The sequence below is a fragment of the Salmo salar genome, chromosome ssa16, assembly GCF_905237065.1.
Source record: "Salmo salar chromosome ssa16, Ssal_v3.1, whole genome shotgun sequence".
Classification (NCBI taxonomy): domain Eukaryota; kingdom Metazoa; phylum Chordata; class Actinopteri; order Salmoniformes; family Salmonidae; genus Salmo; species Salmo salar.
The window spans coordinates 16,946,660-16,959,965 of NC_059457.1; the positions used below are offsets into that span (position 1 = coordinate 16,946,660).

Genomic DNA, 13,306 nt, shown 5'->3' on the forward strand with positions numbered 1-13,306 from the left:
CACTGAGGCTAGGTAACACGGTCACCACCTAAAATTTCAATAAGCATTTCCCTACGGCTGGCCATGCCTTCCTCCTGGCTACTCCAACCCCGGCCAACAGCCCCCCCAGCTACTTGCCCGAGCCTCCCCAGGTTCTCCTTCAACCAAATCCAGATAGCAGTGTTCTGAAAGAGCTGCACAACCTGGACCCGTACAAATCAGCTGGGCTAGACAATCTGGACCCTCTCTTTCTAAAACTATCCGCCGCCATTGTTGCAACCCCTATTACCAGCCTGTTCAACCTCTCTTTCGTATCGTCCGAGATCCCTAAAGATTGGAAAGCTGCCGCTGTCATCCCCCTCTTCAAAGGGTGACACTCTAGACCCAAACTGCTATAGACCTATATCTATCCTGCTCTGCCTCTCTAAAGTCTTCGAAAGCCAAGTTAATAAACAGATAACTGACCATTTTGAATCCTACCGTACCTTCTCCGCTGTGCAATCCGGTTTCCAAGCCGGTCACGGGTGCACCTCAGCAAGGTACTAAACGATATCACAACCGCCATCGATAAGAGACAATACTGTGCAGCCATCTTCATCGACCTGGCCAAGGCTTTCGACTCTGTCAATCACCGTATTCTTATCGGCAGACTCAATAGCCTTGGTTTCTCTAATGACTGCCTCGCCTGGTTCACCAACTACTTTGCAGACAGAGTTCAGTGTGTCAAATCTGAGGGCATGTTGTCCGGACCTCTGGCAGTCTGTGTGGGGGTACCACAGGGTTCAATTCTCGGGCCGACTCTTTTCTCTGTATATATCAATGATGTCGCTCTTGCTGCGGGTGATTCCCTGATCCACCTCTACGCAGACAACACCATTCTGTATACTTCTGGCCCTTCCTTGGACACTGTGCTAACTAACCTCCAAACAAGCTTCAATGCCATACAACACTCTTTCCGCGGCCTCCAACTGCTCTTAAACGCTAGTAAAACAAAATGCATGCTTTTCAATCTTTTGCTGCCCGCACCCGCCCACCCGACTAGCATCACCACCCTGGACGGTTCTGACCTAGAATATGTGGACAACTATAAATACCTAGGTGTCTGGCTAGACTGTAAACTTTCCTTCCAGACTCATATTAAACATCTCTAATCCAAAATCAAATCTAGAATCGTATTTCTATTTTGCAACAAAGCCTCCTTCACTCACGCCGCCAAACTTACCCTAGTAAAACTGACTATCCTGCCGATCCTCGACTTCGGCGATGTCATCTACAAAATAGCTTACAATACTCTACTCAGCAAACCGGATGCAGTCTATCACAGTGCCATCCGTTTTGTTACCAAATCACCTTATACCACCCACCACTGTGACCTGTATGCTCTAGTCGGCTGGCCCTCGCTACATATTTGTCGCCAGACCCACTGGCTCCAGGTCATCTATAAGTCTATGCTAGGTAAAGCTCCGCCTTATCTCAGTTCACTGGTCACGATAACAACACCCACCCTTAGCACACGTTCCAGCAGGTATATCTCACTGATCATCCCCAAAGCCAACACCTTATTTGGCCGCCTTTCCTTCCAGTTCTCTGCTGCCAGTGACTGGAACGAATTGCAAATATCACTGAAGCTGGAGACTTATTTCCCTCACCAACTTTAAACATCAGCTATCTGAGCAGCTAACCGATCGCTGCAGCTGTACATAATCCATCTGTAAATAGCCCACCCAATCTACATTTTAGCAGACCCCCTTATCCAGAATGACTTACAGTAGTGAATGCATACATTTCTTTTCTTCTTTCGTACTGGCCCCCCGTGGGAATCGAACCCACAACCCTGGCGTTGCAAACACCATGCTGTACCAACTGAGCCACAGGGCTGTTTTTATTTACTTTTCTGCTCTTTTGCACACCAGTATCTCTACTTGCACATCATCATCTGCTCATTTATCACTCCAGTGTTAATCTGCTAAATTGTAATTCTTCGCTACTATGGCCTATTTATTGCCTACCTCCTCATGCCTTTTGCACACACTGTATATATACTTTCTTTTTTCTACTGTGTCATTGACTTGTTTGTTGTGTTTTTGGCTTGTTTATTCCATGTGTAACTCTGTTGTTGTCTGTGTCACACTGCTTTGCTTTATCTTGGCCAGGTCGCAGTTGTAAATGAGAACTTGTTCTCAACTAGCCTACCTGGTTAAATAAAGGTGAAATAAAATATTAAAAACCGCACAGGAAGGAGATGCGTTCTGTCCCCTAGAGATGAACGTACTTTGGTGCGAAAAGTGCAAATCAATCCCAGAACAACAGCAAACGACCTTGTGAAGATGCTAGAGGAAACCGGTACAAAAGTATCTATATCCACAGTAAAACGAGTCCTATATCGACATAACCTGAAAGGACGCTCAGCAAGGAAGAAGCCACTGCTCCAAAATCACCATTAAAAAAGCAGACTATGGTTTGCAACTGCACATGGGGAGAAAGATTGTACTTTTTGGAGAAATGTCCTCTGGTCTGATGAAACAAAAATAGAACTGTTTGGCCATAATGACCATCGTTATGTTTGGAGGAAAAGGGGGAGGCTTGCAAGCCGAAGAACACCATCCCAACCGTGAACCACGGGGGTGGCAGCATCATGTTGTGGGGGTGCTTTGATGCAGGAGGGACTGGTGCACTTTACAAAATAGATGGAATCATGAGGTAGGAAAATTATGTGGATATTTTGAAACAACATCTCAAGACATCAGTCAGGAAGTTAAAGCTTGGTCGCAAATGGGTCTTCCAAATGGACAATGACCCTAAGCATGCTTCCAAAGTTGTGGCAAAATGGCTTAAGGACGAAAGTCAAGGTATTGGAGTGGCCATCACAAAGTCCTGACCTCAATCCTATAGAAAATGTGTGGGCAGAACTGAAAAAGCGTGTGTGAGCAAGGAGGTCTACAAACCTGACTCAGTTACACCAGCGCTGTCAGGAGGAATGGGCCAAAATTCAACCAACTTATTGTGGGAAGCTTGTGGAAGGCTACACAAAACGTTTGACCCAAGTTAAACAATTTAAAGGCAATGCTACCAAATACTAATTGAGTGTATGTAAACTTCTGACCCAATGAGAATGTAACGAAAGAAATAGAAGCTGAAATAAATCACTCTACTATTATTCTGACATTTCACATTCTTAAAATAAAGTGGTGATTCTAACTGACCTATTTTACTAGGATTACATGTCAGGAATTGAGTTTAAATGTAAAATGAGTTTAAATGTATTTGGCTCAGGTGTATGTAAACTTCCGACTTCATGTAACGGTCGTCATACGTAGTGGACCAAGGCGCAGCGGGTTGAGTGCTCAGTGACTTTTATTGAACACAAACAAAACAAGAAAACGATCGAACGAACAGGATTGCAGGCTACACACAGAGCCATGCAAACAACAACTTCCCACAAAGGGACAGGTGAAACAGGCTACCTAAGTATGACTCTCAATCAGCAACAACGATGTACAGCTGTTCCTGATTGAGAGCCATACCAGGCCAACACAAAGAAATACACAACATAGAAATACAAAACAAGAACATTACCCAAAAACCCCGGAACACAAATCAAACACCCCTCTTACATAAATACATATACCATTAAACCCCGAACCACATAAAACAAATACCCCCTGCCACGTCCTGACCAAACTACAATAACCAATAACCCCTTATAATGGTCAGGACGTGACAGTACCCCCCCAAAGGTGCAGACGCCGGATGCACCTCACACAAAAATAAACACAAAATAAACCCCCCAAACTAAAGGGAGGGAAGGGAGGGTGGCTGCCGTCACCGACGGTTCCCGTGCTTCACCCCCCCTCCCCAATCCTCCTACTGTGGAGGTGGCTCAGGCTCTGGCCTTAGTCCACCACCTAACCTGTCCACCCCCGCTGAATACCTCTGGCTGAGGCACGTCGCTGTAGACCTCGGGCTGAAGCACTTCGCTGTAGACCTCAGGCAGAAGGATGATTCTGGGAGCTCCGGACTGTAGGGCAACTCTGGGAGCTCCGGACTGTAGGCCGTCTCACTCGGTTTTGGACTGTAGGCCGTCTCACTCGGTTCCGGACTGTAGGCCGTCTCACTCGGTTCCGGACTGTGGGCCATCTCTAGACGGGGCACTGTCGCTGGACACTCTGGACGGGGCACTGTCGTCGGACACTCTGGACGGGGTACTGCTGCCGGAAGCTCTGGACGGGGTACTGTCGTCGGAAGCTCTGGACGGGGTACTGTCGTCGGAAGCTCTGGACGGGGTACTGTCGTCGGAAGCTCTGGACGGGGTACTGTCGTCAGAAGCTCTGGACGGGGTACTGTCGTCGGAAGCTCTGGACGGGGTACTGTCGTCGGAAGCTCTGGACGGGGACTGCGCACTGAAAGCCTGATGCGTGGGGCTGGTAGTGGAGGTACCCTACTGGAGGCACGCACACCAAGGCTAGTGCAAGGAGCAGGAACAGGACGAGTTGGACTGGGCTGACGCACTGGAGGCCTGGTGCGTGGGGCTGGTACTGGAGATGCCAGACTGGATACACGCACCCCAAGACTAGTGCGGGGAGCAGGAACAGGACGAGTTGGACTGGGCTGATGCACTGGAGGCCTGGTGCGTGGGGCTGGTACTGGAGATGCCAGACTGGATACACACACCCCAAGGATAGTGCGGGGAGCAGGAACAGGACAAGTTGGACTGGGCTGATGCACTGGAGGCCTGGTGCGTGGTGCTGGCTTTGGATGTGCCAGACTGGAAACACGCACCTCAGGGCTAGTGCGAGGAGCGGGAACAGGATACACTGGGCCGTGAAGGCGCACTGGCGATCTTGAGCGCAGCACTGGCACCACCCTTACTGGCTGGATGCCCGCTTACCCCTGGAAAATGCGGGGCGCTGGCACCGTGCACACCGGCCTGTGAATGCTCGGCCTCGACGCCGTGCGCATCACCCCATAGCACGGGGCCTGACCAGTAACAAGCTGCCTCCGATAAGCACGGGGAGTTGGCCTGGGGCTTAACCCTGGCCCAGCCAAACTACCCGTGTGCCCCCCCCCCAAAACATTTCTTGGGGCTGCCTCTCATGCATCCTACGTTGGGCCCGCTCTTCGCTCCGCTTTCGCCATTCCTCCCTCGCTGTCTCCACCTGTTTCCATGGCAGGGTCTTGTCCCCTGTCATTACCTCCTCCCATGTCCAAAATGTCCTCCACTCCCTTCTCTCCCTGGCCCAGGATCCTTCCTCTTCCTGGGCCCGCTGCTTGGTCCGTTGGTGGTGGGAAGTTCTGTAAAAGTTCTGTCGTCATACGTAGTGGACCAAGGCGCAGCGGGTTGAGTGCTCATAGTGACTTTTATTGAACACAAACAAAACAAGAAAACGATCGAACGAACAGGATTGCAGGCTACACACACAGCTATGCAAACAACAACTTCCCACAAAGGGACAGGTGAAACAGGGCTACCTAAGTATGACTCTCAATCAGCAACAACGATGTACAGCTGTTCCTGATTGAGAGCCATACCAGGCCAACACAAAGAAATACACAACATAGAAAACCATTGAATTACAAAACAAGAACATTACCCAAAAGCCCCGGAACACATAAATCAAACACCCCTCTTACATAAATACATATACCATTTAACCCCGAACCACATAAAACAAATACCCCCTGCCACCTCCTGACCAAACTACAATAACCAATAACCCCTTATACTGGTCAGAACGTGACACTTCAATTGTACATAGGGCAAAGCAGTCTCTAAGGTACAGTGTAGAGTACCAGGTGGTAGCTGGCTAGTAACAGTGACTAAAGTTCAGGACAGTGTACTGGGGGAAGGTCGGCCAGTGGCGACTGTTTAACCGTCTGATGGCCTGGAGATAGAAGCTGTTTATCAGTCTCTCGGTCCCAGCTTTGATGCATCTGTACTGTCTCCGCCTTCTAGATGATAAAAGCGAATAATTGAAATGTGCCCTTGAAACAATCATTGTTAAGCTGCGTATGTCAATATACAGAAACTTTAATCTCACCTCTCTCTCTGTCTGTGTGTAGGCTCGTTCCACCTGATCCACCTGATGTTTGATGACTATGTACTGTACCTGCTGGAGTCCCTGCACTGCCAGGAGAGGGCCAACGAGCTCATGAGGTCCATGAAGGCAGAGGGCAACACAGGTCAGACCCCCACCCTGTCAACAACTACTAAGGGAACTGCTTCCAATACTGCTACAGCACTGCATTGCCACTGCAACTATTAGTATTACCACAATCACAATTACTAATACTAGAATTTCTACTACCTTTACCTTTTACTCCTACTATTACTAATAATAATAATATTACTAATACTTCTGTATAGGACTACCATCAGTATTGCTGCTGCTACAAAAACAACCAGAAATGCATTTTAACAACAACAACAAAAAACGACATGTATTTTGACAGACTGATATTGAATGCTGTATGAAGTACACTGACTCTTGAGAACATAAGAACCTGCTGTCTCTCGAATAGTTTATTGACCTCTGACCCCTTCTTATAGCTGAGGAAGAGATGATGCTGACGGAGACCACGCCCACCTCCACGTCCCCAGGGCCCTTCTCCCCGGCCAAGTCTGTCACCTCAGTGGGGGTCCCAGCCGCCAGGTCCCCCACTGCTGCCCAGTCCCCAGAATACACAGGGGCCACAGCCACCACAGGTGAGAGAGACAGACAGCAACACTGGGGGACTGGGGAGGGAATCTGTAAGTGGGGAGTGTTGCTTGGATATTGAGCTAATACTAGACTGGAACTACAATACTATAGAAGCAATCCCACATGTCTGTGGTCATGTTCTGTAGGTCATTTTACAATCATGTCCAACAAAGTACATCATGTCAGAGTCATTAATTAATACATAGCAGTTGAATTAAATTATTTATTAGAATGGGCATATCCTGCCTGTGCTCATGCATTGGGTTGGTTTCTAAGGGTCATGGCAAGGTAGATTCCTCTGTGCCAATCCCTTTGTCTCTGTGTGTGTATGTGTTACGTGTGTGTGCCAGGAGCTGTTCAGTCATATACCTGGTCCCTTACGTACACAGTGACAACATCAGGCGGCACCCCTTCTGAGGGCGGACAGCAGCAGCCTTGCATGCGCAGTGGTGCCCCAGTGCCCCCTCCTTCCTCCGCCCATCGACTGCCAGTCTACGCACACAGGGATGAACACGGGTGAGCTGTCATAGAGGGCTGTTATGAGCTGTCATAGAGGGCTGTTATGAGCTGTCATAGAGGGCTGTTATGAGCTGTCATAGAGGGCTGTTATGAGCTGTCAAAGAGGGCTGTTATGAGCTGTCATAGGGTGGTTATGAGCTCTCATAGGGTGATTATAAGGTCTTATAGGGGCATTATGAGCTCTCATAGAGGGGTTATAAGCTCTCATAGAGGGGTTATCTGATTTTGTACAAAAAAATCTATGAAAACATTTAAAGTACTACATTGAATACATGATGTTGACCTGTTTTTGTGCACGCTCTCCAGGTTCACTGGAAGCTATAACTACGGAAGCTACTCCAACCAGCACCCCCACTCCATCCAGAGCCAGTACCCCAGTCTGGCCCATGAACCGGGCATCCCTGCCCCCCTCCACTATCCCGCCTACCACCGCACTTCTGCACAGGTCAGTCCAAACTTGGACTCCCAAATTACAAATCAGACCATATCACCTACATTCACCTGAGAATCTGCTAACGGTGTATACTGGATGGAATCACAGTGGAGAAAATTCTGTAACTTTATACTATATTACGCACATCCAGTCGAAAAGCGTTAGCTTACATTAGCTTGATATTAGTCTCTCAGAGAACACACAACATTTGGTTCTGGTTGCCGAGATTGACTTTAGATTTGCTCAACACTTTACCCTTTGTCATCCAACATATATCTTTCTGGCATGTTTGATAATGCTGAAATTTAGCCACAGAGTCAACAATTCCAACTTTTCACACAGTTCACCACACCTGCAATACTTTGTTGGTGACATTAGTTGTTCTTGGCTTGGGTCCTAGAGTGGACTCCATTGTATTTCATTGACGTCAGAGCAGAGAGGGAAGAAAGCCAGTGAAACACTGTATCAAATCCATTACAAAGAGAAAAATTAGACCGTCTGCTGGGTTATTTGACAGAGAAAAGCTGTGAAATCACCTAATAACCATAGTACATCATTAGAGGCGCTAGACCCACTGACATATGTGGCATTGAATCAGGCAGAATGATGCAGAAGGCATACTTGTTTATTTTTCTTCAACGTGCCACTAAAGACCTCCCTCTGATATCTATTCACGTCCCTATGTAATATAGATGTGATATTCCTGGTTGGGTTGTAGGCGAGGCGTCAATTCTATCCTAGCTTTTGTAAGGTTGAATTTTACACAAGGCGGTAAATCAGAGAGGAATGTTAATATGAACAGGATGTGTAAATGAGAACGGGGCTCGTTAGTATGCAAAACACACTCTGTAGCACGGCATGCCGGGGGGTATACAAGAGTGAGTGTGAAAGAAGAGAGAGAGAGGAATCCAACAAGAGCAAGAGCAGGCGAGAGGAGGAGGGTGCAGCAGCATTGTGGTGGTGTCGGTGGAGCTCATACACTGTTATGGTGTCCGCATGCTTCCCAGCTGAAACAGTTCGGAAGAGTTTGTGCATATATTATGATGACATTTTGTGACTTATTTGTTCATTTTGGACTTCAGGGAGGGGTTTTTCGGATGTTCGGGCACACACTTTTTTCTAGAGGCAAACCGAAGTTGGTAGCCAAAGTCTACACCCCTTCATCGGTGATTGGTCAACAGTAGGGATTCTTCAATAAAGTCTTTGTTGTCCTTCAATGAGAGACGACTCATTTTCATGTACATTTTTTGTTTGAGAAATACTGCACCAAACATCTTAGTTAGATGTAAAACTGCACGACTAAAAACTCCTCGGTAAAAATGTTGGTCCAATTTCTTGAGTTATTTTAGATTAATTCTGACTATTTTGAGAAAGTGGTTATGGCATATCAAGATGGATAAACAGTACTACCACTGTTTGTACTTGCCACTTTTTTCTCATATTTCAAGCAAATGTCCTTTAAGGGATTATGAGAGCACGCTTGCTCAGTTCTGCTAGCCGATTTCAGCTAGGCACCAGCCTAACTGAAGCATACTGATGCCTTTAGCCATAGCAGCGAGTGGTATGAGTTGACCCTTCTGATGGTAATTTCCTGTCAAGGGTCCTCCAGCCTCCCCCGTCTTTGTAGTGGGAGGAGATCAGCTGGCTGTCAGTAGTCTGAATCCCCCTCTCCTCTCTTATCCAGAGCGACTTAAGGCGTCCGCATGCTTCCAAGCCCAAACAGTTCGGAAGAGTTCATGCATATATTATGAAAACATTTTGACGTTTCTGTTCGTTTTGGACTTAGGCAACGTTTTTTTCGGCTGTTCAGGCACACAAGAAGTGGTAGCCGAAGTCTACGCCCCTTCGTTGGTGATTGGTCAACAATAGTGATTCTTCAATAATGTCATGTCCTGACCAGTATAAGGGGTTATTTGTTATTGTAGTTTGGTCAGGACATGGCAGGGGTGTGTTTGTTTAAAGTGTTTCGGGGTTTGTTGGGCTATGTTCTGTTTTAAGAGGGGTGTTTGTTTAGAGTGTTTCGGGGTTTGTTGGGTTATGTTCTTGTTAGTCTATTTCTATGTTAGTTCTAGTATGTCTATTTCTATGTGGTGTTTGTTGGGTTGACCTTCAATTGGAAGCAGCTGCTCCTAGTTGCTTCTAATTGAAGGTCCTATTTAAGAGGGGTGTTTTTCTATGGGATTTGTGGGTAGTTGTTCCTTGTATAGCTGTAAGCCTTACAGGACTGTGTATTGTCGTTGTTTTTTTGTATACGTGTGTTTTGTTTTTCCTTCTTTCTACCTAATAAAAAGAAGATGAGTATACACACTCCCGCTGCATTTTGGTCAAATCCATACGACATCTGTGACAAATAAAGTCTTTGTTGTCATTCAACAAGAGACGACTCGTTTTCATGCAAATTTTTTCATTGAGAAATACTGCACCAAACATCTTACTAAAATTGCGTGACTAAGATCTCCTCTGCAGAAACGTCATAACTCAAGAAATCTGTCATTAATTATCTTAGATTAATTTGGACTATTTCGAAGAAGTGTATACTGGCTATGGCGTCTCAAAATGGACAAACAATACTATTGCCTCTTTTTTCTCGTTTTCCAATGGTCTTTTAAGGGATTATGCAAGCACACTTGTTCGGTTCGCCTAGCCGAACTGAAGCATGCTGACACCTTTATAGAAGCAATTGGGGTTAAGTGCCTTGTTCAAAGGCACATCGACAGCTTTTTCACCAAGTCGGCTTGGCAATTCGAACCTGCCGCCCCTCCCCTCTCCTCTACTCCACACCAGCGGAAGCAGCACACAGTGAAAGGTGGTCTAGCCAGTGGCCCGGGTCGCTGTTCTCTGCTCTGCTGTGCCTCCCCTTCCCACCACTCAATAGTCTCTTCACCTCTCTGAGCCAGTGGTCATAGACCCCATAGACCAGGGCAGGGGGGTATTTATTAAAATATTGTTATTCAATGGTCTCTTTTCAGCATGAACAAGAGGTCGCTGAGCCACCCTGACCCGTGATGACAGCCTTTTTCCGTTGCACCATCCCTCATAATCAAACCGACTGTTGCCTGTGTTTATATTTAGTGGGATAAAGAGGAAAGACTTTTACTTCCACTTTTGTCCGCCCTGCTCTGAACTTAAATCGGGCACAATGTGTGCGCTTTGTCTGAGTGGGTCTGAGAGGATCTCTCAAGAGGAAGGGAAGGAGAAGACACAAATGGGACACTTTGTTGGATTTCTTGACCAGTCCCAAATATTTTGTAAGAGGAGCTGATTCTGTCCGCGCTGTTAGTCGTCAGTCACCCTGGGCAATGAAAATACTACCGGCTGACCATTTATCTTAGTCCAACGCTCATCTCAGTTTCAGGAAGTGACTTATTTATGTCCATCATTTACAATGTTTTGGTGTGCATAGGGGTTCTACTGTTGCTGTTCATTATGAATGATAAACTTCATAGTGTTACAGAGAAATCAAAGATTTGTGTTGTTACATATCATTTATTACATAAGGGCCAGTAGTTTTGACCAGGAAAAACTCTGGAGTCCAGCTATAGCCTAATTAGGGGTGGGGGGTTTCTTTTGTCAGGTCATGTGTTCAGGGAAAAACCCAGCCCTAGATATGATACATACATGTTACATACAGTATAATACCATAACCCTAACACCCAAGATTCTCTTCTGTTTGGCAGTACCCACTCAACAGCCAGATGTCTCGGATGGAGCCCTGCTTGATGGGAGGTGCTCCTCGGCTGCACCCTACGCCCGTGGCCCCCCGGTGGGCTGATGTCTCACCGGCCAACAGCTGTTACACCAGTCCCCCTATACACTCCTCTCGCTACGCCGCCTCTGGAGACATGTACTCCCCCCTGGCCCCTCGCAGGAACTCTGAGTATGAACACTCACAACACTTTCCCGGTTTTGCCTACATCAACGGAGAGGCCACCACAGGCTGGGCCAAGTAGGCTTTCAATTCAGCCCTCAGAGAGAGGAGCTCCCCTGGGCACAGTCATCCCCATACAGCCTGCCTGCCAAGCCTATGGATGCAAACGTCCCACTGCCTTTCCCCAACACGACCCAGAGGCACCTAATCAGGAGTATCAGTGTAATGGTAGGGGAGAGAGGCTGCAGAGTAGCAACACTGGCTTACCTGAGCCACAGGCAACAGCACAGACAACCAAGCTAAGATTCAGGACTTCTTCTCACATTACACAATCAGAATATTGTGGCGTAGGCCTAGTCTGTTCAGGGCAGCAATCATCTCAATGGTGGAGCTGTTTGCAGAAAATGGCAGTGCAAACGGAGGCAGTGTGCAGTGTGGACTACACAGCCGTGCCTTTGCAATCGATGAACACCCATCCCTGCAGTCGACCTACAGATGTAGGATCTTAGTTTTATCACCATGTTGTTGCAGGAAATATCCTGCACAGTAGTAAATGCAAATTTGTAGTGTTTTAAAAGGCTTCTAGAATTTGTCATTTCCACATCAAAATGATTTGCCGTAACAAGAAATGTATCAAACCCTACAAAATTGCTGCAGCATTATTTTCCTGCAGTGAGAAACTGGTCAAATTAAGATCCTACATCTGTACCAAGTCAAAACACTCATCACCCCTCCCTCCCTGTACTCAGCCACTAATGTACGCAACCAATGTAATTCTGTTTACATTGTCCACTGTGGCTGACATCAGTACAGTCTCGTAACGACGTACGCTGTTTTCTCTTGGTCAGCACCACCTCATTGCCTGTGTGGGCTCAGAGCAGGCCTCTCAGACGCTGTTCAGAAGACAAGCTCCAGCCTGCTGCAGAACCAGGGTCGTATTCATTACGGCACAACAGAGCAATACATTTTGCAACAGAAAATGAATATAGTGTTTCTTATTGGGTTCAGATTGTCATTCCCTATTTGTCTGTTTTCTTCAGTTTGGTGGCTAATGAATACAACCCAGGATGGATTATTGTTTCACCGCTGGAGTGCTGTGCCTCAGCCAGATTATTTGTGTGCTTTGTCACAAGCTCTGTTGCTGTATTTGTGGGAGGAGGAGGAGATACTATAGATGTATTTTCTGTAACTTTGTAACATGGTGTTCTTTTTTGTTTGGTTTTCTGTGTTACGGTTGGTATTTTGTTCATTTTTGTATGGATAGTGAAGGAAACATTAACCTAGGTTTGTGTGTTTCATAAGGCACTCAAAGCTACTGTGGACCTATTACCCTATGGGTAGGAATAAAAAGGAACAAATATCAAAGTGTAACATATATGAACTCTAGTCACTTTTTTTCTGTAAATAAAAGCACTCGACAACTTCTGTGGTGACAACTGTTCCAGTTTAAACTGATATGTATGTGGAATTATTTGCTGCCACATAAATCATTTTGAAAACCCCAATCAAAATGTGGACCGCGTTCTTATTTCTTCATTCTTATCTTCTCTCAAACACATACCATTGGTAATAAACATGTCACTGTTCTGCAGTCTGTTTGTGTATAGCCTAGAAACCTTGTTCAACCTCATAGTTTTGGCCAGGCTAGTTTCTTTCCAGTGGAATTCTCCAAACTAACTTGTCTGACTGATAAAAATGTTGCACTTATTTCTTGATATTGATGATACACTGATCGCACCTTGGAAATGTTGATCAATACATTTTCAGAGGAGTGTTCCGTATTACAATGCAATGACACCACACATCTTA

At 46.4% G+C, this 13,306-nt stretch overlaps 1 protein-coding gene across 1 annotated transcript in view; it reads left to right on the forward strand.

The window, feature by feature from the left end:
• The window catches only part of LOC106573296 (transcription factor RFX4), a 34,974-nt gene extending 21,972 nt beyond the window's left edge, over positions 1–13,002 (forward strand). Inside the window, exons 14-18 of the mRNA XM_014148225.2 lie at positions 6,040–6,159; positions 6,527–6,682; positions 7,028–7,193; positions 7,503–7,641; positions 11,307–13,002. Of these exons, the coding sequence (XP_014003700.2) occupies positions 6,040–6,159; positions 6,527–6,682; positions 7,028–7,193; positions 7,503–7,641; positions 11,307–11,579 (854 nt within the window). The 3' untranslated portion in view covers positions 11,580–13,002. The remainder of the gene's footprint in view (positions 1–6,039; positions 6,160–6,526; positions 6,683–7,027; positions 7,194–7,502; positions 7,642–11,306) is intronic.
• Positions 13,003–13,306: the final 304 nt, after the last annotated feature.